At 45.5% G+C, this 26,200-nt stretch overlaps 1 protein-coding gene across 1 annotated transcript; it reads right to left on the bottom strand.

Moving 5' to 3' along the window:
- Positions 1-2,219: 2,219 nt before the first annotated feature.
- LOC117534450 (ras-related protein Rab-34-like) lies at positions 2,220-18,227 on the bottom strand. The gene is made up of 11 exons (XM_034198646.1): positions 18,089-18,227; positions 17,720-17,771; positions 17,232-17,323; positions 9,422-9,487; positions 8,518-8,619; positions 7,905-7,969; positions 7,746-7,797; positions 7,575-7,656; positions 7,135-7,225; positions 6,917-7,024; positions 2,220-2,887 (listed from the first exon to the last, which is right to left on the bottom strand). Exons 2-11 carry the CDS (start codon positions 17,765-17,767, stop codon positions 2,826-2,828), a joined length of 768 nt encoding a protein of 255 aa, XP_034054537.1. The 5' UTR covers positions 17,768-17,771; positions 18,089-18,227; the 3' UTR covers positions 2,220-2,825.
- Positions 18,228-26,200: the final 7,973 nt, after the last annotated feature.

Below are 26,200 nucleotides of genomic sequence, written 5' to 3'. Positions count from 1 at the left end.
ACATTTCATTTAGCTGACGCTTTTATCCAAAGCGACTGACAATTACCAATTACAGGGACATTCTCCCTTTAGTAACTAAGGACTAAGTGCCTTACTCAAGGGCACACTGTGGTGGTGTTCCTGGCGGGATTTTGAACTCACAACCTTCCGATCTTCAGCCCACCTCACTATCCATTAGACCACCACTATCATCTTGTACATTAGACCACCACTATCATCTTGTACATTAGACCACCACTATCATCTTGTATATTTTCTAGTTCTGTTTTTATTTTGAAGTGTTTCTATTTTATAATTGTTTATTTTCTACTCTTTAGTTTCTAATTATGTGCAATGCCTTGTTTTTGTATGCTGCTGAAACGAAACCATTTCCCAATTTGAGATCAATAAATATAACTTATCGTAGACTTACTGCGTCCATAGGCTATTTACAAACACGCGGTTGTTACATGGGTAACGTGTAGGCAAAGTGTTTCACAGAGAAGAAGAATTTAGGATTAAGATCAACCTTTTTGTAACTCACGAGGGGATATTCCGTTTTTCACTCAGTTGTTATTTTACAATAAAGAAATACACACACCATAGGTCTACTCAATTGTAATACTTATTGCAGACTAAAAGTCCTGCAATTAAATATTACTTAAGTAAAAGTACACGTAGGCCTATGATGTATCTCAAAATGGTACTTAGGCTAAATATCAGACAGCAGTTACACATAGGATATGGACCTACACAGACAATGTCACACAAGCTGCCCTACCTTCTTTACTTCAGCGATTGCTTTTAGTTTAATCTATGAATGGTTTTGACAGAGGCGCACAGTCTCATCTTCAAAAACCCACTTGTCCTCTATAAGTGGTTAGTGGATTTTTGCGAGCAGTTGCCAAAAGAGCGCTTTGCCAAGCCAATCAGGACATTTAATTTGTATGGAATGCGTCACAATGAATAAAAACAGTTTTTTTCTGTTTGAATCTCAAGCCTCCGCTCTTCACATCTGTTAAAACAAACACACCTGTGACCACAAACACACATACACTGTGAATTTGAGTGTTGAGGCTGATTTAAAAATCTAAATCAAGGAGAAACTCTCATGTCAGCTGAGTTTATCTGTATTCTGATCAACTGCCTATGTGTTCGGCTCCTAGATAGCCTCTATTGTATTGTTGACTCCTATTGACACTAACAACATGCACCTTTGGAGGTAACTGTGGTTGTTGAGAGGACTTCTATGTGAGAAAGTGAAGAAACAGTCATTTATTAAACAATTGATTTTTAGTAACAAGTGGAAGTCAGTATCATGTCTGTCTGTGTCAGAGCGTCATTCTTTAAGTTGGCTCCAATTTGAATCCCTTGGGTTTTTAATGTTTAGTCAGTATTTCACATTTGACACTGGGGTTTGAAGTGTGCCACCACGCCGGATGTGATACATTTCTGATGTAATTCACTCAGCAGTAAAAATGAAGATGCGTCAATGGATGAAATGTCTCTCAGCGTATTGGCTACCATCGCACTGACTTGCCACTGCGTGTATATCTCTTTCTGTGTATAATAATCAGAAGTGCACGCAGCTATTTCAGTAAAATAAATATATTGTCGTTAAAAAAAAAACATTGAATCTCTCGTGGTCGTCGTGCGCAAGTTTTTCTCTGCATCCTCTTGACTTATGCATTTTAATGTCTTCTTGCTGTGCCTCTGCCACAGTACAGGCAGCGCTGGTATTCAATGGTGTGCTTCATATTGCTGTGTGCCGAGTATAAAGGTCCCAGAATATGCATTTTGTTTTAAGTAATTATGGTTTTCGAGTACTTGTTTTTTTACGTCTCCCGCCAGATTAAGATACTGCAACTTTCTCAGCAAGGCTGTGATTGGTTCCTGGTAGTTCGTTAGAGAGGAGGAATGATGTCTTTGGCACTGCTGATGACCTTTTCTACCTGTGATCCCTTTAATAAAAGTGTTCATATTAAACCCTGAGTCTTGCCTATGCTACTTTCGGGAAAACACTTAGTCTGGTCATGTGATGTACATCTTTGTGTGTGTGGAAATGTGATTAGCTGGGAACAGAATGTGACACATTTTACAAAACATTACCGTTCGTTCGGTTATTTAGCTTTTTTACTTCAACAAAAACACAAAACGGTGATAGAACCAATTTATTTACAAGTCATAATCCATGAGCTGTAATTAAAGACTGTTTCCAGATAAGAACAAATGCATTCTGATAAAACTGAGCGAGCAAATCAATTAACTTCAGATGCAACTTCCTGTTTGCTTGCATTTATGAAAACAATCCCTCCATTTTCAAGATCATGAGAACCCTTATGTCAGAGGAGAGAGATGCGTTGTGGGTATGACTGCGGTCATGTGTGCTGGCGCAGGCTTCACATTAGCAGCACAGACACATGACGGCGAGGAAACAAAAGAAATGCACTCGAGTCTGGCACTGACATTCTCTCCAAAAAACATGTGGCCTGGTAAGGAGACACATGTTTATAAAAGCAAGTGCAGTTAAACAAAAGAAGAGAATAATCTTCAACAAGCATAATATTACAAAGCTTTAAAATGTGTAACTCCATCCAGCAGTACAAACATTCCTGAGAGGACTTCTTGTTGTCTTAACTTAGAAATCAATATATACAACCTCCTCTCAGGCCATCTGAGAGCAACACAAATACATGTTTTAGTTATGTCATCACTTTATATACAGTCTGTTCATTATATCCACAGTGTGCATGGTGAGTCCATATTTCAGTCTGATTTCCCCCTCCTCTGTGCCGTCATGTGTTGCTGTCTGCTCAGTACAGTGTATCCAGGCGGCCATTTTCTGATCAGCAGCAGTTGGATTTCCTCTTGGTTGGTGTCCGATCGGCCTCTGTGCTGTCTGTGAGCCCTGGGAGGAACACACATTCAAATTAAACAATTGATTTGGCTTTAAAGGGAACAATGTGAGATACAGCATAAAGGGTTTGAATGATAGAGCTGTATAATACTGTACCAACAATGCATTCTAGAAACATAAGAGCCACACTGGTGCATTAGGAGTATTGGGATACTTATTTTTACTATATTTCTGATGAAGTAGGTCGCAAGATGATAAAAGGGATTAGAATGAAAGAATAGAAGTGTCTTTCTCTTGACTTTGTTCCCTTTGATATGAAGGCACATTTCATTGCGTTTCAGTAATAGCATGTGTAAAATCCATCAAAGCAAGCGATCTAAGAAGAAACATCCTTTTGTGGCTCAACTGCTGATAAGAGGGCACATGTAGTCATTTCATTACAAGCAGCACTCTCAGAAAGAACACAGTCTTCACAAGTAAGCCTCTGTTTAATCCGTCTCGTGCAAACGATACACATTCCTGTCGCTGTTCACGCTGTTCCACTGACTGACAGTGTGAGGAACAGGAGGGAAAAAGAAAACTGCTAGCAAGTGAACATGGATGTTAACGACGTAAAGTTTGAAATATTCCAGCTTTGCAGTTTCCTCCTGAGGAAGGCCTTTGACATTGTTTTAACCTCAAAGAAACACCCAATGTGAGTTGGTAGGAATCACTGAATGAAAACAGAACTTGTTTTTTTTCCAAAAGAAACGCAGCTCACCTTTAACTTTACGAGCTTACAAACAAAACGAATTTGGCGGACACTTATTACTACATTTATATTAATCTGCAGCTGGAAATAGCCCCAATAAATCCATGAACTACTGCTTTTTGAGTAGCCTCAAATGTAATACTCAATTTGTAGAAAAAGATTTGTTTTAATCAATTAACATCTACAAAACAAATAAAGCACCACAGAGTATTTGTAGATGGGGTAAGACATGGTTGGTTTTGTTTTTACATTACATTACATTACATTGCATTTAGCTGACGCTTTTATCCAAAGCGACTTACAATAAGTACATTCGACCAGGAAGACACAACCTTGAAGAAAACAGAATCATCAATCAGGTTTCATAGAGCCAAACATTTCAAGTGCTACTCAACTGGCTATAGATAAGCCAGTCCTTTATTAGTATATAAGTGCTCTGTTAGCAGTTCTTTGTTAGTAATTCTATCGCTCGAGGTGGAGTCGAAAGAGATGAGTTTTCAGTCTGCGCCGGAAGATGTGCAGGCTTTCTGCAGTCCTGATGTCAATGGGGAGCTCATTCCACCATTTTGGAGCCAGGTTAGCAAACCCACGTGTTTTTGCTGATGGGAACTTGGGTCCCCCTCGCAGCGAGGGTGCAGCGAGTCGTTTGGCTGATGCAGAGTGTAGTGCACGCGCTGGAGTGTACGGTTTAACCATGTCCTGGATGTAGGAAGGGCCAGATCCATTCGCAGCATGGTATGCAAGTACCAGTGTCTTGAAGTGGATTCTAGCAGTTACCGGAAGCCAGTGAAGGGAGCGGAGGAGCGGAGTGGTGTGGGAAAATTTAGGAAGGTTGAAAACCAGACGAGCCGCTGCATTCTGGATGAGCTGCAGAGGTCGGATGGCACATGCAGGTAGACCAGCCAGGAGGGAGTTGCAGTAATCTAGGCGTGAGATGACGAGAGCCTGGACCAGAACCTGCGTCGCTTTCTGTGTCAGCTGGGGACGTATCTTCTTGATGTTGTAAAGCGTGTATCTGCAGCAACAGGTTGTAGCAGCGATGTTTGCAGTGTAGGACAGGTTGTTATCTAGGATCACACCCAGATTCCTTGCAGTCTGAGTCGGGGAAACAACAGAGGTGCCGATGTTGATTGTCAGGTCAAGAGTGGGACAATCTTTTCCCGGAAGGAAAAGCAGTTCAGTCTTGTCAAGGTTGAGCTTGAGGTGATGAGCAGACATCCACTGAGAGATGTCAGCTAGACAAGCAGAGATGCGTGCGACGACCTGGGTCTCTGAGCGGGGAAAGGACAGAATTAATTGGGTGTCGTCAGCGTAGCAGTGGTATGAAAAACCATGCGGGCTAATGACTGATCCGAGCGAGTTTGTGTACAGGGAGAAGAGGAGGGGACCGAGAACAGAGCCCTGAGGGACCCCTGTAGTTAATTGACAAGGGTCGGACTCGGACCCTCTCCAAGTTACCCTGTAGGTGCGGTCTTTGAGGTATGAGGTGAGGAGGGAAAGTGCTGAGCCTGACACTCCAAGTTCTTGGAGAGTGTGAAGGAGGATCTGATGGTTCACCGTGTCGAATGCAGCAGACAGGTCCAACAGGATGATGACAGAGGAGAGGGATGCTGCTTTGGCAGTGTGCAGTTCCTCAGTGACAGCAATGAGAGCAGTTTCTGTGGAGTGACCTGCCTTGAAACCAGACTGGTGCGGATCCAGAAGGTTGTTCTGATGGAGATAATAGGAGAGTTGTTTAAAGACAGCGCGTTCAAGTGATTTAGACAGGAACGGGAGGAGAGAGACAGGCCTGTAGTTTATAACATCAGACGGGTTGAGAGTGGGTTTTTTTAGGAGAGGGTTTACTCTTGCCTCCTTGAGACTGTTTGGAAAGTGACCAGAAGTTAGAGAAGTGTTGATGAAATGGGAGAGAAACGGTAGAATATCAGGAGCGATAGTCTGAAGGAGGTTTGAAGGGATAGGGTCCAGAGGACAGGTGGTAGGGCGGGCAGAGGTAATGAGGGTAAGAACCTCACTTGGAGAGAGAGGGAAAAAGGAGGTCAGTGTGTTGGTGGAAGGAGGGTCTGGTGACCCAGCGGTGAGTAAAGGTGAGTCAGAAAAAGAAGAGCGAATATCATCAACCTTTTTTTCAAAGTGGTTAACAAAGTCGCTTGACAGAAGTGAGGAGGGGGGAGGGGCTTTGGGAGGGTCCAAGAGGGTGGAGAAGATGGAAAATAGTTTTTTGGGATTGGAATAGGAAGATTGGATCTTATCTTGAAAGAAAGTGCTTTTTGCCTGAGAGATCGAAGCAGAGAAAGAGGAGAGGAGAGCCTGATAGGTTAGGAGGTCGTCACGGTGTTTGGATTTCCACCGTTTCCGCTCTGCTGCCCTAAGGACGGTTCTATTAGCACGCAGTGCGTCATTTAGCCAGGGAGCAGGAGGGGACTGACGAGCCTGCCGAGATGTGAGAGGACAGAGAGAGTCCAGAGAGGATGAGAGAGTAGAGAGGAGAGTTTCTGCAGCAGAGTTTGGAGGCAGGAGTTGGAACTAGTCAGAGGAAGGGAGGGCTGAGAGCACCGATGAGGCAAAGGTAGAGGGGGAGAGGGAACGAAGGTTACGGCGGACAGGTGCAGGATGAGAAGAGATTAGTTTGTTATGTTTGGAAAGGGGTAGAGAGAATAAAATGAAGAAGTGATCGGATGTGTGGAGCGGGTTTACAGAGAGGTTAGAAGTAGTGCAGTTCCTTGAGAATATGAGATCAAGGACATTGCCAGCTTTATGAGTTGGTGGGGACGGAGACAGTGAGAAAGCAAAGGCGGTTAACAGAAAGCAAAGGCGGTTAACAGAGATGTTAGTTCGTCTATCTTCCCTGTCTGGAGGTTGAAGTCTCTTTTTATCATAGATTTGTCGGCAGTGGCTCCGTCAGTAGGGGCTTCGACTGAGAGCCATAGGGTCGCTGGTTCAAGTCCCCGAACAGACTTAAAATATGGAGTGTGGACTGCTACTTAGAGAGGTCCCAGTTCACCTCCTGGGCCCTGCCGTGGTGCCCTTGACAACCCCCCCCACTCCCATTGCTCCCCGGGTGCTGTACAGTAGCTGCCCACTGCTCCTACTAGACTCCTGGTACTAGGATGGGTTAAAAGCAGAGAACACATTTCACTGTGTGTGCGCTGTGTGCTCTGCATGTGTGACCATTAAAGAGGGTTTCATCCCTTAAATTCTATTCTATAATGCTTAGGTTTAGGTGTGATTTTTTATTGGGGAACTAGTTGGTAATTGAATAAAAGAAAAAGTTGTTAGTATGATGCTGGCTTATTAATAATGAGACTTGATTGAGTAAACTGACTTACTGATAATGTCACTGTCGTTTCTCGCACCACTTTTCTCGAGCTCCGACAACACGTTAGCCTCGAAAGTCAGAGAGGCCACACGGAAGAAGAAATTCATGACACCATCTCCTGAGACGATGAAGAGACGGGGAAAGAGTTTAGTGAGAGAGAAAAACAGAAAATGAAAGCATGAAGGGATGAAGGGGTGACAGATGATGGGATGTGTGACTGAATCCCACCTGACTTGGCAGACACAGCCCAGTACTCGGCTTTGATTTCCTCAGAGAATCTGATGGCTTCCTGCTCAATCTGAGACAACTGTTCAGGAGACTGAGGAGAGAGAGACCAAGAGGAGGCAATGTAACAGGGAACAATAGACTGAAGGCACTATAGAATCAGGTTGATACTCTGCTCAAAGTTACATATTCAGAGCTAAACTGATGAGTTGATTCGATGGTTAGTCAATCTACAGAAACGTATTTGGCTGATTTTGATAGGAGTTGACAAAATGCCAAATCTTTACTTTAAATGATAGGAAAAATCACACCAGCCATTAAAATAACATTAAAACATACCATTAACAAATCTACAAATTTGTTTTTCATTGTTGCCGTTTTTTGTTGTTGTTGACAATCCACTTATTAATTAACAGTCTAATTTTTTTAATACTTGCACCCACACTGAGGTCCTTCTTGGTGCCGACAAGGAACAGTAAAACACTGGAGGGGTCATTTTCCTTCATGGCGTCCTCCAGCCACTGCCTGCACACACAAACACACACACATACACACTTGTGATCCAGCCTCAACTTGTATTTTAATGGTACTATAATTGTATTATTATTTCTTACCTGGCATGTGCTAAAGAGCTGACACTGCTCAGGTCAAACACCACTATAATGGCTGGAGAGACAAACAGTACAAACAATGAAAAGGTGTTTGTGTGTGAGAGAATATACACAGTACTCTATCATGAGATCTGTAACAGTGTGCTGTCGAGCTTCATTCACCTTGTGCTCCTCTGTAATATGTTGAAGCGATGCATTTGAAGCGCTCCTGACCCGCTGTGTCCCACCTGAAATGGATCAGATGCAGCTTTGATTGTGGTGTTGGAATATTAAGCAACAAGTGTGTCAAATCAAATCAAATCAAGTTTTATTTATATAGCACATTTATAAACGATTTTTGGTCGAGCCAAAGTGCTGTACATATAATAAAAATAGCCTACAGTAGAGACACTTTACAGCAAATACAACAGCACAGATTGTTCAGAATAACAGTATGAGAAATACGACACCCTCTGTCCTTAGACCCTCACATCGTACAAGGAAAAACTTCCGGAGAAAACCCACAGTTTGAGGGGAAAAATGGGAGAAACCTCAGGGAGAGCAACAGAGGAGGGATCCCTCTCCCAGGACGGACAGACGTGCAATAGATGCCGTGTGTAAGTCGAAGAGATAATACATTTTACAGCATATAGACCGAATGTTAGGAAATGCATGTGTCTGTAATAAGAAGATGAATCCACGAGTCCTTCACGTTAAGAGTCATGAACAGGTTATAATGTCAAGATCAAACTTGTGAGGTAGTTGGTTTTTGTCTGTTTTGTAGTGACATACTTACAGCTGTAGACTGAAGGGAACACCGAGCACCTCGAAGCGCTCCATCTCAAAATCCACCCCTATGGTTGCTTTGTAGTTCTTATCAAACGCACCCTTACGAAACCTTAAAAGGAGCGCAGAGTGAAAGAGAACCAACAATCATCAATGTCTTTTATTATCAATTTATTTCTCCACTATTAACTGTTATTGATTAATCATTTGGTCTATAAATGTGATTTCCTAAAGCAATACAAGGAACTGATGCCTCGATAAAATCTACATTAGCAAACAAGAACATCAGCTATACAATTGGCTACTTCTATAACGTTTTCTTTTCTAAAAGCTTGTCACTGGTTCAAATTCCTTCAAAAGGAAACAATTAACCGCACACACAGACTGAAAGGGCCTTGGTTTATGTTTATATTTTGATTGGCACATTTTTGTGGCAAGTAGTACATAAGTAAAATGTAATCAAAAAATGTAAGTTTCTAAGTGTCTTTGTTTTAGCTGGCAGATTTCCAGCACTTCTATGATTAAGCAAAAAGGTAAAATAAGGAAAATGAGATCACTCATCTAAAACTTAGAAATGTAATTGGTCTATGAAATGATTTTTGTTTTTATCAAGAAGAGAACATCAACGTATAACTCAATTAGGGACAAGAGTTAAACGTAAGTAATAAACATTATGTGCCTCACATAAGTTTCATGCTCTGTTTTGGAACAATGTTAATTTGCATCATCTCTATCAAATCAGTTTTCATTTGTTTTTGTTGAAGACATTGTAATGATGCCCTTCAGCACTACTGATGAGAGGCTTGAACAAGTAATGCTTTCATAATAAAAATCAGATCACATTTCAACAAAAAATGTAATGCCACATAATCCTTTAAAGTTTAATGGATCTATTATTCATGACTTCTTCTCACCTGCTGATCAGACATGTTTTCCCAACTGCAACGTCTCCCACTATGATTACCTTAGCAAGATTAAAGCTGGCAACAGAAAGACAAAACAGTCATTCATGACCCCACAACAGCATGAAACACACAGTAACAGCAACATGATTATTAACATGCGGACATCATTTTACCCCTTCAAAAAGGTTCCGCCCAGACCCCTTGATGCAAATCCAAAACAGCTTTATGAGTCAAATGTGTGATAAGTTTGTTAAGGTTTATGAGTGTAACAGCTGTAAAGTATTGAGAGATGCACTTATCAAATGTTTTATGTGATGTATTAAAGGTAGGGTAGGTAAGAATGGAGAAACCAGCTCGAGTGCGCTAGAATTTGAAAGTACGCAGCCGGAAAAAATCTATAGGTTACTTACGTAACCCCAGTTCTCAGAGTAACATGAAGTGAGATGTCTGACTATGGGATGCGCCTCAACGCGTATGCAAACAGAAGCATCAATCTCATTACGCCAATCCTGATTGGCTGGTGATCTTGACGTCTACGTCAGGGAATCCACCCACCCTTTAAGTAGCTTGCGCTACGTCGCAGCGTCATTCAAAATAAGCACCTCTTCTCGCTTCGCCTTAGCAAGAAGGGCCGTCTGGTGAGACATCTCACTTCATGTTACTCTGAGAACTGGGGTTACGTAAGTAACCTATAGTTCTCATTCATAACACTCCGTTCGATGTCTCACTATGGGATATTGAAACTCCCGTATTGCTAGACATGCTTATCTCGAAAATCACCAAAACAACCAGAACTTAACAGGTAGAACCCTGTCTCAACACGGGTCCCAGCACTGCGCGGGCCACACTTGGAGCAGAGACTTCTAGCCTGTAAAAGCGGACAAAAGTGAGCGGTGAGGACCAGCTCGCTGCTGCACAAATGTCTTGGATGGAAACACCCTTGAACAAAGCCCAGGATGTAGCCTGCCCACGAGTAGAATGAGCACGCAGGCCCGTTGGTGCCTGCAAACCCTGACTCGTATAAGCCAGAGCAATCACTTCCACAATCCAGTGGGAGAGCCGTTGCCTGGTAACGGGCTTGCCCTTATGAGGGTTAGCCCAGGATACAAAGAGTTGGTCATTGAATCGAAACTCTTTTGACCTGTCCATATAGGTGCGTAAAGCACGGACTGGGCACAGCAAATTCGGCCGCTGTTCCTCAGAGGAACAAAGCGGCGGAGGAAATGCCTCAATGTCAATGGGGGTACATGAGCCAACCACCTTAGGTACAAAGGCAGGGTTGGGCTTCAGCAACACTCTCGTTTGCCCCGGGGCAAACTGAGTGCATGAAGGATGTACAGAGAGAGCATGAATGTCACTGACTCGCTTGGCAGATGCCAGAGCCAGTAACAACACTGTCTTCAGTGACAAGTGTTTCATGTCAGCTTCTTCCAGGGGTTCAAATGGAGGTCGAGTGAGCCCATCTAAAACCACTGCCAAGTCCCATAAGGGCACCAGTGACCTGGAAACAGGGAGGAGCCAGCGAGCCCCTTTCATAAAACGGCAGACCAAGGGATGTTGGCTAGCCGTCTTTCCCTCAAAGCCCACATGGCACGCAGCAATAGCAGCCAGGTACACTTTGATCGTAGAGAAAGCTCTGTGTTTATCAATCAGATCCTGTAGAAATGATAGAATCACCCCGACAGGACATTGAAAATAAATGTGTCCCTTTTGAAGGCACCACTCCTCAAACACCCTCCACTTACAGTCATAGAGGGACCTGGTGGAGGAAGCTCTTGCACTCTGAATAGTGTTTATCACCTTCTGAGGGAGTCCCTCTGTATTCAGGTTATACCACTCACGGGCCAGGCCCATAGTGCCAAGCGCTCTGGGTGTGGGTGAAAAATCGTCCCCCCCGCCTGAGACAGTATGTCCCTGCGTAACGGGAGCTGCCACGGCTGCCCGCACAGCAGCTGATATATCTCCGCCAGCCAGTACATTGCAGGCCAGTGTGGAGTTATTAGGATCAGTGTGTGGCGTTGTTCTCTCACTCTGGCCAGAGTTGGGGCTATCAGAGCCAGGGGTGGGAACGCGTACAGAAGGACCGGAGGCCAAACGTGCGCGAGGGACGCATTTCATAGTGACCATCACTCTCCGCGCGCCATGACGCACGGGGTCCAGTCTGAGGGCAGCTACCCAGCGCTGAAACTCCCTCATGTGTAAGCGTCCCAGTCGTACCACCAGGATGGCTGACGCCATGAACCCCAGTAACCGCAGACATGATCTGAAGAGAACATATTTGCGTGGCTGGAAATGAGCGAGGCAAGCCCTGAAGGCTTTCACTCTCTCTGCTGACAGGCGGGCTGTAAAGGGCACCAAATTCAGGCGTAGGCCCAGGAAGAGTACAGTCTGGGCTGGGGACAACATGCTCTTTTCTGTGTTTATTACGAAACCCAGGTCGAGCAGGTGTTTTACGAGGACATTCGTCTGCGTAATAGCCTCTTGCTCCGACTGTGCGAGAAGGAGCCAATCGTCCAGATAAGTTGCCAGGCGAATACCCTGTTGTCTTAACGGGGCTATCGCGGCTTCCGTACACCGTACAAACACTCGTGGGCTGAGAGACAGACCGAAGGGAAGTACTCTGTACTCGTAACAGACACCCTGAAAGGCGAACCTCAGATATTTCCAGTGTGGATAATATACTGGGATGTGGAAATACGCGTCTTTCAGGTCGACTGATGTGAACCAATCGTTTTGGCGCACGAGACGCAACAGAGATGTGTGAGTGAGCATTTTGAATTTGTATCTTTTGAGATATTTGTTCAGAGCCTTCAAATCTAGTATAGGCCGAATCCCATTCCCTCCCCGTTTGGGAACGAGGAAATACTTGGAATAAAAGCCGCTCTGACTCTGTTTGGAGGGTATTATAGATATAGCCTTCTTGTCTAGTAGCGAGAAAATCTCTTGCTCCAGAATATGGGCCGACTCTCCCCAGGCTTGCGAATGCAGAATGCCCGAAAAGTGAGGGGGGGTGACAGCGAATTGGAGTCTGTAACCCCGTGCTATTGTCTTGAAAACCCAAGCAGAATCTGTGAGCATCCTCCACTTTTCGCTTCTCAAAGTGAGTGGAGATGTCACATCCCTGTCGTCTGCCCTCTGTGTCTTTATTTGTTGTGTTATGGGGCCCTCTAGTGTCTGAACACGGTGGTACCCCAGGTTGACAACCCCGGTCGACACTGCGCATGCGCGCGGCGGTGATGCCTTCACAGCCCCCGTCCATCGTCCGCCTTCTGAGAGAGGTAGCAGCCACTCTTAGAAGGGGGGTAGACGTCAGACTGTTTATTTATTGGTTTTCTTTTCATTTTTATTGACTGCGCCCTTGGCTTTAAGCCTGGATACGACAGTGGAAAATGATTTATTGAGAAACAATAGTGATGACATGTGTTTGTGTGACTTAAACGAGCAGCGGAGCTTGCTGTCTTTGATGTTAAGTCCATTTCCCTCATGGCGCGAACTTGAGGATGACGTTCTGACATCACTCGAGGCGGCGGGAAGATGGGGGCATGGTTGCACCCCGGAAACACATGAGCATCTAACACTGGAACGTGTTCTCGAGCTGGAGAACAGGGAACTTCCAGCTCTTTTATCGAGGAGAGGAGGCTGTCAGGCCGCCCTTTTCTTCTTCCTCGTCTGGCGGCTGAAAGTCTGGACCGGCTGTGCCTGAGCGGCTGCTGCCGGAACCGGAGACTTTCTTGTCCAGCTCGTCTTCGCCTCGTGTCTGGGCTGGAGACCCGGGGCGTGCTGTGGCCTCTGCTGTTTCGGGATCTTGAAACGGGCAGGACGTGAGGCAGCCTGAGCGAAGGACTGCCGCGGGGCCGTTGAAGGCGGCGGCTGGACCCTTCGGGGAAGACAAAGCTGGAGAGCCTCATCCTCCTTCTTTTTGGATTCACACCGCTGCTGCATCGAAGCTAGAGCGGAGCCAAATATGCCCTCGGGAACAATAGGCATGTCCAAGACGTCCTCTTTTTCCCGGTCTGGAAGGTTCGTCAGGGTAAGCCACCTGGCTCTCTCCTGTACCACCATTATCCCCAGTGCTTTGCCCGTGGCTTGGACTGCACAGCGCTGTACACGGAGGCAAATGTCCGTGATCGCTGCGATTTCGTCCCACACGGCAGGCTCAGGTTTGATCGGCATGTCCTCGCAGAGCTCCGCCTGGTAGGCGGTCAGCAGCGAGGAGACGTTGAGCGCCCTGGCGGACAAAGCTGCGGCTCTATAGGCTCGTTCGGTCATTGCTGACTGGAAACGGTCTGCCTTTGCCGGTAGTGTGGGGTTCCTGCTCGGTGCCGAAGCCAGTCACGGTTGGAGGTGGGCTGCCACCAGCGGCTCCATGGGCGGCATGCGGAGCAGGCCGAGCTTCTCCATGCCGTCACAGTCCAAAGAGGAGGCACCCTGGATTGGGGCCTTGTTGCTGAAAGGGCGGTCTCTCCACGAGACCGACACCTCGTCCAGCATCTCTGGAAAGACTGGGGGAAGCTGCTTCTTCATCCTCGCTGCTTGGGCCAAGTTCTTCCCCTCATAGCGAGATCTGGAGGTCTCCTTGGCCACTTCAGGCCAGGGGATGTCCAGCCTGGACGCAGCGCGTTGGCACACGGCCTGCAAGTCCATACTGAGGCAGGGCGAAGCTGGTGTGCTTTCACCCGGGGGAGCGGACATCGCCTCCGGCTTGGCAGCCTGGGCAGATGAAACGAAGATGTCCTCTTCGTGCTCATCCGAGTGGGATAAGATTAAATCAGAGGCATCCTCTTCATCCTCCTCCATATAATCCAGCTGTAGGACATCCTCCGTGGGTGGAACCACGGTGAGGTCCAGTTGGGAGCCCCAGCTTGACACAGCGCGGGGCTCCGCTCTCGCGGCTTTTGCCGCCACCGGGCCCCAGCCTGACACGGCGCGGGGCTCCGATTCCGCGGCTAACGCCGTTGTTGAGCCCCAGCCTGACACAGCGCGGGGCTCAATCTCCGCGGCGGTCGCCACCATGTCCCGATTGCCGGCCGGCGAATCAACGGACATGAAGGGGTCCCGTCCCGACAGGCTAGCTTGGCGCGCTAGCCGTTGGCGGAGGCTCTTGATGGTGAAGCGGGCACAATGCCCGCACGAACCGGGGGTATCGATAGCTTCCTGGGCGTGTTCCAGCCCAAGGCAGGACGAGCAGACCTGGTGTGAGTCCGTGCCCGAGATCTTAAACCCGCAGCCGCAGAGCCGAGCCTCCGACTCTCTCTGGTGTGAGGGAGAGAAGGGTCCATCCTTGTTTGCCGGGGTGTCGGCGCGGAGGGACAAGCTAGTAACAGGTATGTTACCGAAAAAAAATCCAACCTTATCGTTATTCCGAAAGGAAAAAACGACGGGGTAGATTTTTCTTTAAAAAATATTAACTGGTGTGTTAATATCTTTCTTATCTCCGTCTCCTCTGGTGTGAGGGAGAGAAGAGTCCATCCCCGCTAGCCGTGGTGTCGGCGCGGAGGGATAAACTAGCAACAGGTATGTTACTGTTTGAACAAAAAAATAAAACCTTACCGTTATTTCGAAAGAAAAAACGGCGGGGCAGATTACAATATTAACTGGTGTGTTAATATTTGTTCAATTCTTCTGCAAAGCAAAAAAGTAACCGGCAAGCGCCCGTCGACCGAATGTTAGCTTGGGTTCAGTCTGTGGACCGTTAAGCTAGCCCAGCTACTGATATTCGAGATGTGCTCTGAAGCGAGAAGAGGTGTTTGAATGACGCTGCGACGTAGCGCAAGCTACTTTAAGGTCTGGGTGGATTCCCTGACGTAGACGTCAAGATCACCAGCCAATCAGGATTGGCGTAATGAGATTGATGCTTCTGTTTGCATACGCGTTGAGGCGCATCCATAGACTGGGCGCATCCCATAGTGAGAGATCGAACGGAGTGTTATGAATGAGAACTGCCACTTCCTTCAGACTTCCTTACAAAGCCCCTCCTCCAACACACACGAACATGACCAATGAGGGCACGAGATAAGTTTGTGCACAGAGGCACATTGTGCTGACAGGCAGGTAGGCCATCCAGTTATTTTAGCCGGGCCAGCTCAGATGATTGGTCGTGCTTTTTACAGCGCCACGGCTTCCACAGATGAATTGTAATGTATTTATTGTCAAAGCATTTAATATATTCATTGCTATCGGGATGTTAAGAGCATTCCATCGAATATAACAAAAGTGTTTCTGAAGAGAATTACCTACCCCACCTTTAAGAAATATCACCGGCCTTATCTATTACAGAGACACTCCAGATCAACATAGTTTAGAAGTGAGGGTCGAGGTCAGCAGACATAGCGTGACTTAAAGTGCCCTGCCCTTACTAACTCATTTACTTAACACAGACAGTGGCAGAACTTCAGTGTTAGTATTATTAGATCTCAGTGCTGCGTTTGACACTGTTGACCACAGCATATTACTAGACCGACTGGAAAACTGGGTGGGACTTTCGGAAACAGTTCTAAATTGGTTTGAATCCTACTTAAAGGACAGAAACAACTTTGTTTCTATAGGTAAATACACATCTGAGTTGACAAATATGACATGTGGGGTTCCTCAAGGCTCCATCTTGGGGCCTCTTCTCTTTAACATCTACATGCTACCACTGGCTCAGATAATGAAGAACAACAAAATAAGTTACCATAGCTATGCAGATGACACACACATTTACGTAACAATTTCACCAGGAGACTATGCTCCAATTCAAACACTGAGTAAGTGCATTGAACAAATCAATGACTGGATGTGTCAGAACTTTCTCCAATTAAACAAAGATAAAACTGAGGTAATGGTTTTTGGAGCCAAGTCAGAACGTATAAAAGTTAGCACTGAGCTTCAGTGTGCAATGTTCAAAACAACAGATACAGCCAGAAATCTAGGTGTAGTCATGGACTCTGACCTGAGATTCAACAGTCACATTAAAACTGTTACTAAATCAGCCTACTATCACCTAAAGAATATATCTAGGATTAAAAGACTAATGTCACAGCAGGATTTGGAAAAACTTGTCCATGCTTTTATCTTCAGTAGACTCGACTACTGCAATGGTGTCTTCACAGGTCTCACTAAAAAATCTATTAGAAAGCTGCAGCTAATTCAGAACGCTGCTGCTCGAGTCCTCACTAACACTAAGAAAGTGGATCACATCACTCCAGTTCTGAAGTCTTTACACTGGCTTCCTGTGTGTCAAAGAATAGATTTCAAAATACTGCTGCTGGTTTATAAAGCACTGAATGGTTTAGGCCCAAAATACATTTCTGACCTCCTGCTAAATTATGAACCATCCAGATCTCTCAGGTCTTCAGGGACTGGTCAGCTTTCTGTCCCCAGAGTCAGAACTAAACATGGTAAAGCAGCGTTCAGTTATTATGCTCCAAATATCTGGAACAAACTCCCAGAAACCTGCAGGTCCGCTGCAACTCTGACTACTTTTAAATCCAGGCTGAACACTTTTCTTTTTGTCGCTGCTTTTAATTGAACTATTCATATCTTAGACTGCACTGTAACTTTTATCCATGTACTTTTTTCTTTTAATGTTTAATTGACTGCACTGTAACTTTTATCCATGTATTTTTTCTTTTAATGTTTATTTTATTAGCTTTTCTTTTTAATGACTGATTTTAAATGCCATTTTCTTAATCTCTTTCATTTTTTGTAAAGCACTTTGAATTGCCTTGTGTTGAAAAGTGCTATATAAATAAACTTGCCTTGCCTTGCCTTGCCTTACTTTAAACAGTGTTGCAGGATGGGGGAACTTGTGTTTTCTTATCCCCCCCTCTGATCTCACCTCACTGAGTCCGTCCTCTGAACCTGGCAGGCAGCCTTCACCTGAGGGTGGAAGCCATCTTTGGTGTGCAGCGCTGCATTTGTACTGAAACACTGTGAAGAAAAGCCACTTATGGACGTGAGCACATTGGACAGTGAAAGAAAAAGTGGATTTTTAAAAAGAAGCAGCCAGAATATCACAGAGTTAAATCGTCTCTGCCTTTCTCTTATTGCCATCCATGAAAACCTTAATTACCACGAATAAGCCTTAAAAGAGACATGAAAACAGTCCTTGTTTATTTCTTAAATATAACTTAAATATAACCAAATGTAATAAGATTTTCTGAGGACAGCAGCATTTTCCAAATGTGCAGCCTAATCTCAGAGAAACAAAGAGATGCATTCAGGCCAAAATAACCTCATCACTAATATTAACACGGTTAGTTGAAATTGCATTGCATTACTGTGTGTGTGTGTCTGTGTGTGTGTGTGTGTGTGTGTGTTACTAACATGTGGAAGGTGAGAAATGACCCGGTCCTTCTTCACAGGTGGTAACATGCTGCTGCAGTTGCTCAATGAACACACACACACACACACACACACACACACACACACACACACACACACACACACACACACACACACACACACACACACACACACACACACACACACACACACACACACACACACACACACACACACACACACACACACACACACACACACACACACACACACACACGCCTTCAGGTTATCAAGCTCACTGACAGCAAGCCCAACAAACAGGATGGAGCATCAGCAGAGAAGGAAAAATAGGCATTCATAAAAAATAAAAAGCAGAAAAATCTGAAGTTTTACTAAGTTTACCAACTTTACCTGAAACTGGAAGCTTAAACTGCTGGAGGTAATGTGTTCTGGGCCTGGAGATGGGATGTTGTATCCAAGTGTTGCTTAGAAAATAAATCCAGAACAAAGCAAAATGAGTCTCACAGCACCGAACTGAATCTGCTGACTGACAGCAGACAGACAAACATTCAATTAATGAGATTCTCCCTGTATGAGTGAATAACTGAGAAACAGCTCTACCCTGCGGCCACAGGGTGTTCCTACACAATTCACTGATGATTAACAACATCAGTGTATCTCCAAAAATCAAGTGTCTTCTCATTTGAATGTGTAATTATGGCCAGCGGAGCTCCTTCTCCAACAGACTTCTGCAGCTCCGCTGTCACAAGGACAGATACAGGAAAACATTCCTGCCCACTGCAATAACTCTCTATAACAAATCCCCTCTGGCTGGCAGAGAACTCTCTGCTCCATAGCTTCTCTTAATAACTGGACTTCAACTCCCACTGTACATTTTACATTCACATTATATTTCATATTGAATAATCCATTCTTGCAAAAATAATATCCTGCATTATATTTGTTACTGGACATTTCCACATGTATATTTTCCACATGTATGTATATATATTTTTTTTTTTAAACTTGTAACTTTTTTATGCTATTTTATTTCTATTTCTGAAATATTTTGGACTATTTCTGTGTCTTCATTTTTCTTATGTACATTGCCTTGTGTTTTTTATGCTGCTGCAACGCAAACATTTCCCAAATTGGGATCAATAAAGTACCTATCTATCTATCTATCTTTCAGAGTTAAATCATGTACTCCATTACATTTATTTAGTACCTTTAGTACATTTTCAGAATTGGATTAATGATGTGAAATAGTCAACAAAAACAAAAAATGAAACCTGGAGTAAAATCACAAGCTTCAGCCTCAAAGTAATTAAAACTAGCTACACATTACAAGCTTTGATAAACATTACAATCAAAACATATACTATATCATTCTGAAATCTGCATAATGATACTTTTACTTTTGATATTTTATGTATATTTTGATGCTAATACGTTTATTTTTGTGATTGAGTAACATTAAGCAGGGCTTTTACTTGTAACAGAGTATTCCTACACTTCGGTACTTCTACCTGAGTACATCATACTCTAGTTCTGGCAGAATAATCATGGATCCCGACGCCTCTTTCCTTCTCTTGTTCTCTTTTTCTTTTCTTTACGGGAGAGTTTAGGCTTCAAGAATCCAACGTTTGGTGCTCTCCACAAATATAAAAATGAATATTAAAAAGTATTCTACTGTGTTTTCTGACAAGGCAATCTAATGTTTGTTGTCCACAGCTGACGTTATACTGGCCGGACTTCTTTCTGCGGATTGATAGGACTGCACGTAGTCCCTTTATCATTCTTAGCACACCTCTGCTAAGGGTCACTAGATCCTTAGCAGAGTTGTGTTAGCGAGTATTAACCTCTGAAATGTCCACATTTACCAATCAGAATTGAGTATTCAAACAAAATCATGTATTATTTATTTATTCAAGATGTCATTCAAAGTCATATTTCCTTCTTGTTTCCTAAGCACAGATGTGGAGGTGGTGAAAGCTTCCTGTGTGTGTGAGGAGCTTCCCGATCCCACTAGCACAGAAGAAGAAGAAGAAGATGTAACAACGTCCTCTGTGCTGGTCGGGCTGGGGAGCTCCTCGTCCTCTCGGCTGGTGGGTGGAGCGGGGGTTGTCGGGGGCTGGGGTGAAGGGCATGGAGGTCCTTACTGTACTCACAGGGTCTGGGACTAAGCTGAGAGCGGTCTGCTGTGGTGCTGGGTCTTTCTGGGATCATCGGTTGGTGATCTACTCTCAGCTGCCAAAAACACCAAGAGGAGTCCTGCCCTGTGAGACAGAAACACAAACAATAAATACTCAAATATACAACCTCTGAACTGTTGCAAGCTGTTAAACGTAACCTTCAATGATGGACAAATATGATAAAACTCCAATAATAAATACAATCCTTGTGAGGGGATCACTTACTAAGCCCCAAAAGACAACCCGCTCTTAATCAGTTGTCATCCTTTCTTTTGGTGTGGTCTGCAGTAACTCATCTTCTTCGTCTGAACATCCTGGAACATCCTTGAGTTTCAGTCTTCCACGGAGTTGCTTTTTGTAGGAAGGTTGATGCAGCGTGGGTAATGCTGGAGACCTGTTAGAAAACCTGAAAGAGACTTGGAGACTTTTCGTGATGTTAATAGTCACTGCTTTAGCACTATATGTTGCACCTAGAAAAAACTGAGCAGTACTTGAGTAAATGTGCTTGAATTAGTTTAACCACCGTCTTAAACGATTTACTTACCTGTCTTGCAAAGCCATACTTTAAAAAGAAAGAATACACAACCATACCATGTTAACTTACCTCTGGTATCAGCATCGACCATCATCACATTTTTTATCCAAAAGTAAAAACGATATAAAAAATTAAGTAATATATTAATAAAAGCCCTGGTGCAACATTTGACCTATCGACCCAGCAGGACGTGTTTGAAGATGCCTGGGGCTTCATCAGTCCTGATAGAGGCAAAGGATTTCAAATCCTGTAGCAAATACTTGCAGGTGGGAGCTGCTGGACGAGAGGGGAGTGATACACCATCGTCTACAACGTCCTATTCATCCTCTTCCTCTTACCTCTGCTATCAGCATTGACCATTATCAAATAATATTAAAAAGACAGTAATATATAAATAAAAAGCCCCAATGTAATTTTGACCCATCACAAAACCTGGTATGAGCATCGACCATCATCAATTATTATCCAAAAGAAAAAAATATCGAAATGAAAAATGACATATTAATAAAATAAAGCCCTGGTGCAAGATCTGACCTATCGCCAACCCAGAAAGATGTGTTTGAAGCTGCCTGGGGCTTCATCAGTCCTGCCAGACGCAAAGGTTTTCAGATCCTGCAGCAGACGTCCGTCTCAGTCCGAGTCGCTGTCTTCAGGGAGCCTGTGGTCCTCTGGACGGTATCTCTTGTCCAGGGGGGGGCAGGGGCCTGAGCTGGAGGGTGTCAAGTCCCTAAAGTCCTCATCCCTGGTCCTTTTGGTGGAGAGGCCGAGGCCTGAGGTTGGAGAGTCCCTAAAGTCCTCTTCCCTGCACGCCTCCTCCCAGGTCCTCTTGGTGGAGAAGCCGAGGCCTGATGTCGATGGAGGGGCTGAGGATGGAGTTTCTTCAAGACGTTCCACTTGCGGCGCAGAATCCTCCGGAGGGGCAATGCCAAAAGGGCAAAATGTCTGCCAAAAGGTCACGGGTGGGCACTGCTGGACAGAACGAGGCACCATGGGGCAGCAGAGGCCTAAGGTGGAGGGTGCCAAGTCCCTGGAGTCATCTTCCCTGAACCTCTTGGTAGAGAAGCCGGGGCCCGATGTGGAGGGTGCTGAGTCGATGGAGTCCTCTTCCCTGATCCTCTTCGTGGAGAAGACGAAGCCTGGTGTTGTTGGAGCGAACACTCCTGACCTCGGAGGGGCTGAGGGTGGACCTTCTTCAGGACGTTCCAGTCGCGGTGCAGAATCCTCCGGAGGGGCAACAACCAAAGGGCGAAATGCCTGCCAAAAACTCACGGGTGGGTGCTGCGCGACAAGAAGGGGCACCATGGGACAGCAGAGGCCTAAGGTGGAGGGTGCCGAGTTCCTGGAGTCCTCTTCCCTGATCCTCTTCGTGAAGAAGACGTAGCCTGGTGTTCTTGGAGCCAACACTCCTGACCTCGGAGGGGCTGAGGGCGGACCTTCTTCAGGACGTTCCAGTCGCGGTGCAGAAACCTCCAGGGGGGCAACACCCAAAGGGAGGGAGCAGGGATTTGCAGGGAGGAAGCTTGGAGTGAAGGTCCCACGCAATACCTCCCAAACATTTACCAGCGGGAATTGCTGGGTGAGAGGGGGGAGACATCCGATATCGTCATCACCGTCATCACCGTCATCACAATAATCTTCAGTGTCCTCGTCCTCGTCCTCGTCCTCGTCCTCGTCCTCCTCCTCCTCCTCCTCCTCCTCCTCCTCCTCCTCCTCCTCCTCCTCCTCCTCCTCCTCCTCCTCCTCCTCCTCCTCCTCCCTCAGTCCATGACATCCACCTAAAAAACCGACAGCAAACTCACCTTCATCCCCGACAGCGTTCCTGACCTCAACTACCTCTTCCTCATCAGGAGCATTGTAGACAGGGAGATTACCTTCATCGCCTGCAGGAGGATCCATGATGAAGTTCTCAGAGCCTGAGGGGGGGGGAATTCAGAGTGTAAGTGTAGTCCTCTTCCCTGCACGCCTTTTCCCAGGTCCTCTTTGTGGAGAAGCCGAGGCCTAATGTCGATGGAGGGGCTGAGGATGGAGCTTCTTCAGGACGTTCCACTTGCGGTGCAGAATCATCCGGAGGGGCAACGCCCAAAGGGCGAAATGCCTGCCAAAAACTCACGGGTGGGCGCTGCGCGACAAGAAGGGGCACCATGGGGCAGCAGAGGCCTAAGGTGGAGGGTGCCGAGTTCCTGGAGTCTTCTTCCCTGATCCTCTTCGTGGAGAAGACGAAGCCTGGTGTTCTTGGAGCGAACACTCCTGACCTTGGAGGGGCTGAGGGTGGACCTTCTTCAGGACGTTCCAGTCGCGGTGCAGAAACCTCCAGGGGGGCAACACCCAAAGGGAGGGAGCAGGGATTTGCAGGGAGAAAGCTTGGAGTGAAGGTCCCACGCAATACCTCCCAAACATTTACCAGCGGGAATTGCTGGGTGAGAGTGGGGAGACGTCCGATATCGTCATCACCGTCATCACCGTCATCACCGTCATCACAATAATCTTCAGTGTCCTCCTCCTCCTCTCTCCTCCTCCTCCTCCCTCCTCCTCCTCCTCCTCCTCCTCCTCCTCCTCCTCCTCCTCCTCCTCCTCCTCCTCCTCCTCCTCCTCCTCCTCCTCCTCCTCCCTCAGTCCATGACATCCACCTAAAAAACCGACAGCAAACTCACCTTCATCCCCGACAGCGTTCCTGACCTCAACTACCTCTTCCTCATCAGGAGCATTGTAGACAGGGAGATTACCTTCATCGCCTGCAGGAGGATCCATGATGAAGTTCTCAGAGCCTGAGGGGGGGGAATTCCGAGTGTAAGTGTAGTCCTCTTCCCTGCATGCCTCTTCCCAGGTCCTCTTGGTGGAGAAGCCGAGGCATGATGTCGATGGAGGGGCTGAGGATGGAGCTTCTTCAGGACGTTCCACTTGCAGCGCAGAATCCTCCGGAGGGGCAACACCCAAAGGGCGAAATGCCTGCCAAAAACTCACGGGTGGGCGCTGCGCGACAAGAAGGGGCACCATGGGGCAGCAGAGGCCTAAGGTGGAGGGTGCCGAGTTCCTGGAGTCCTCTTCCCTGATCCTCTTCGTGGAGAAGACGAAGCCTGGTGTTCTTGGAGCGAATACTCCTGAACTTGGAGGGGCCGAGGGTGGACCTTCTTCAGGACGTTCCAGTCGCGGTGCAGAAACCTCCAGGGGGGTAACACCCAAAGGGAGGTAAAAAAAAAAAAGTAGGTCTTATCCACAAATATTAATTTTACACGGAAAAAACGTGAGTGAGTTTCTGCTTTCTCCAAATTGGATTTTGAGCAAAATAAATGCCAACATTCTATGAACTTTTCACCTCTAAACTAAAAATATTGCACTCATTTCCACACAGAAACAGCTTTGTAAGATATTAAGGGGATATATGAACAATTATAAGGCAAAAAATGTGTATTTTTAACGTTTTTTTTTTTTTTTTACTTTGAGTGTAGTTTCCCAACACGGCCTATGGCCAGCGGCAGGTGCTGCTCCTCCTCTGGGGGTCTTGTTCCGCCTCTCCGGGTTTCCACAGCAGATCAGGGATACAGTACTTTTGTTTTATAGTAGTTTTGTTTCTCAGAAGTTTGGTTTTCCAGCAGGTTGAATCTCAAAGAGTTTTCTCTCCACAGGTGAGTTTTGCAAAAGGTGTGCTCTGGTCAGAGTCCAAGTGCAAAGTGAGCTTAGAGCGGACAGCAGCTGCAGCCCCAACGTTCGGTTTCCATGACAATGACGCACGTACGTGACCAAGAGAGGCCTTTTACCAAATCTCATAGGCCTACTTGTTAAATATATGTTTTGTTTAATTAAAGGCTAGGATTTATTTTTCCTTTTATGCATGTGCAGTAGGTTAGTTTATTTTCCTATAGTAGGCCGCAGCAGCTTCATCCCGTGTTTTGTTTTTCTCTCGTTAGGATATAGTTGCTCCTTTTTGTGTGTTTCTGGCGCATTCGTTAATTTTGGAAACGAATAAAATCTCTAATAATCTCAGTTTGTGTGCGATTGCCTTTTTTTTATTCTGAATTTTTCACCTTAACCAACCCGTTTCTGCAGTAGCCTACAACGCATCTGAAGTTGAAATTGAACAGATGATGTAAATAAAACTATTTTTCGTCTTTGTTATGATGTGCAGTGATCCTTCATTGTAGTATGATCAGATATTTTATAAATGATAATGTATTTTCTTTTACATGCATCCTCCATGGTGATAAAATGATGGAGGATTTCCTGAGCGTCAGTCAGTAAATGGTACAGGCTCACAGTAATGCCTGTTTCCCTTCAACACATTATTTTCTGCTCTCTGAAACAGACATGCAATTTAAACACAGTGAGAGCTGAAAAGTGGTCCCTCAATAGTGTTTAATCTGTCAGATAGTTTACAGATTTTTATCTTTACGGTCAATTTGTCATTACATTTCATTTAGCTGACGCTTTTATCCAAAGCGACTGACAATTACCAATTACAGGGACATTCTCCCTGTAGTAACTAAGGACTAAGTGCCTTAGGGCAGTGGTTCCCAAACGGTGTGCCGTGGGATTTTGTGACAACCATACATTATTATTGCAATATACAACTACAAAAAAAATAATTACTTTTTAATTTACGATATCAGTACTTTGTAGGTTTATATGTACGTAACCTGTGCGACTTGTGCGTCCACATCTCCACGTGCAGTGCTGCATAAACATGGCTGAGTCAGCGATAACTTTCGAGGGGTGGAGGTCAGTAGCGTGGCGTGGGGAAAAATGTAGGGGAAGCCCAATAACGTAACCAGATGAGTGATTACAGCGCCCGGTATCATTTTACACACATGTGTATCACACAGATGCAGGACTTGCACACGCCTGTTATCTAACCGAAAGCTCCGCACGCACTCTCCAGCTGAAATTAATTTAAGCATATTACTTATTAATGTATGCAGACAATAACACAATCTATGTGATTTTTGGATTTACCGTGCCTTTCAATTGCCCGTGACAGGTTGGCAAGGTCGATGAATCCTGAAGTTGCCCAAGGATTGTTCAGGGAGCACGAATCCTTGTCAAAGAGAAGACATGGCCAGCAAAATAGACGCTGAAGTTTAGCGCTTCCAGTTAGCCACTCCGTGCGGACATAATTATCCTCATTGAACGTCCGATTCTCTCCCTTTTTCCTCTGTGTACACACAGCTCGAGTGTGGGCATTGGCCTGTCATCTGATTTAATTTTTAGTTGCTGCTGTAGCGGAAGTTTAGTAAAGTTATGTTTGATTAAGTACGCCAAATCTCCACCCTCCATAATGCTTCATTTGCTTGATAATTTCTAACGGCGGTGATGACAGTATTAAAACTGATGTTGATGTGATTTGATTGGATGGCAGTGTCCAATCAAATCGCCAGCCGCCAGCCGCCTCTGAAGGGAAGCAAGAGGCGGCTGGCTTCCCTTGGCATGGCCCTGACCAATCACAGGTTGGCAGGGGCATCACGTGGGCCTCATCGGATTGGTCAATCCCTCAATTTTTTTTCACCAAGGGAAGACAGATTCGGCTGGCCTCCTCTCGCAACAGTGAGTGCAATCTACTGTTTCACCATAACATCTAGAGGGGCGCTGTTTGTTTCACTCTTTGTAAAATAATCAATGAGAATGGGGGAGAGACGGGCCGGCAGCAACACACAGCAAAGGAGAATTAGCGAAACAAAACGAAGTGTTTTTATTTATTTATTTAAATTATAACTACAATCCGAAAAAACAAGGGAAGCCTGGCTTCCCTTGGCCTCCGGGAGAAAACGCCACTGGTGGAGGTATGCCCATTATTTTGAGTTC

Source organism: Gymnodraco acuticeps, unplaced genomic scaffold, assembly GCF_902827175.1.
Source record: "Gymnodraco acuticeps unplaced genomic scaffold, fGymAcu1.1, whole genome shotgun sequence".
Taxonomy (NCBI): domain Eukaryota; kingdom Metazoa; phylum Chordata; class Actinopteri; order Perciformes; family Bathydraconidae; genus Gymnodraco; species Gymnodraco acuticeps.
This window is presented reverse-complemented; position numbering and strand designations above follow the sequence as displayed.

Coding starts and splice junctions, on each gene's coding strand:
- LOC117534450 (XM_034198646.1), bottom strand. CDS start 17,767: ATGTTACCACCTGTGAAGAAGGACCGGGTCATTTCTCACCTTCCACAT. Junction 7,970..8,517: donor GTTCCCTTCAGTCTACAGCT/GTAAGTATGTCA, acceptor GATCCATTTCAG/GTGGGACACAGCGGGTCAGG. Junction 7,226..7,574: donor GCACCAAGAAGGACCTCAGT/GTGGGTGCAAGT, acceptor CTCTCTCCTCAG/TCTCCTGAACAGTTGTCTCA.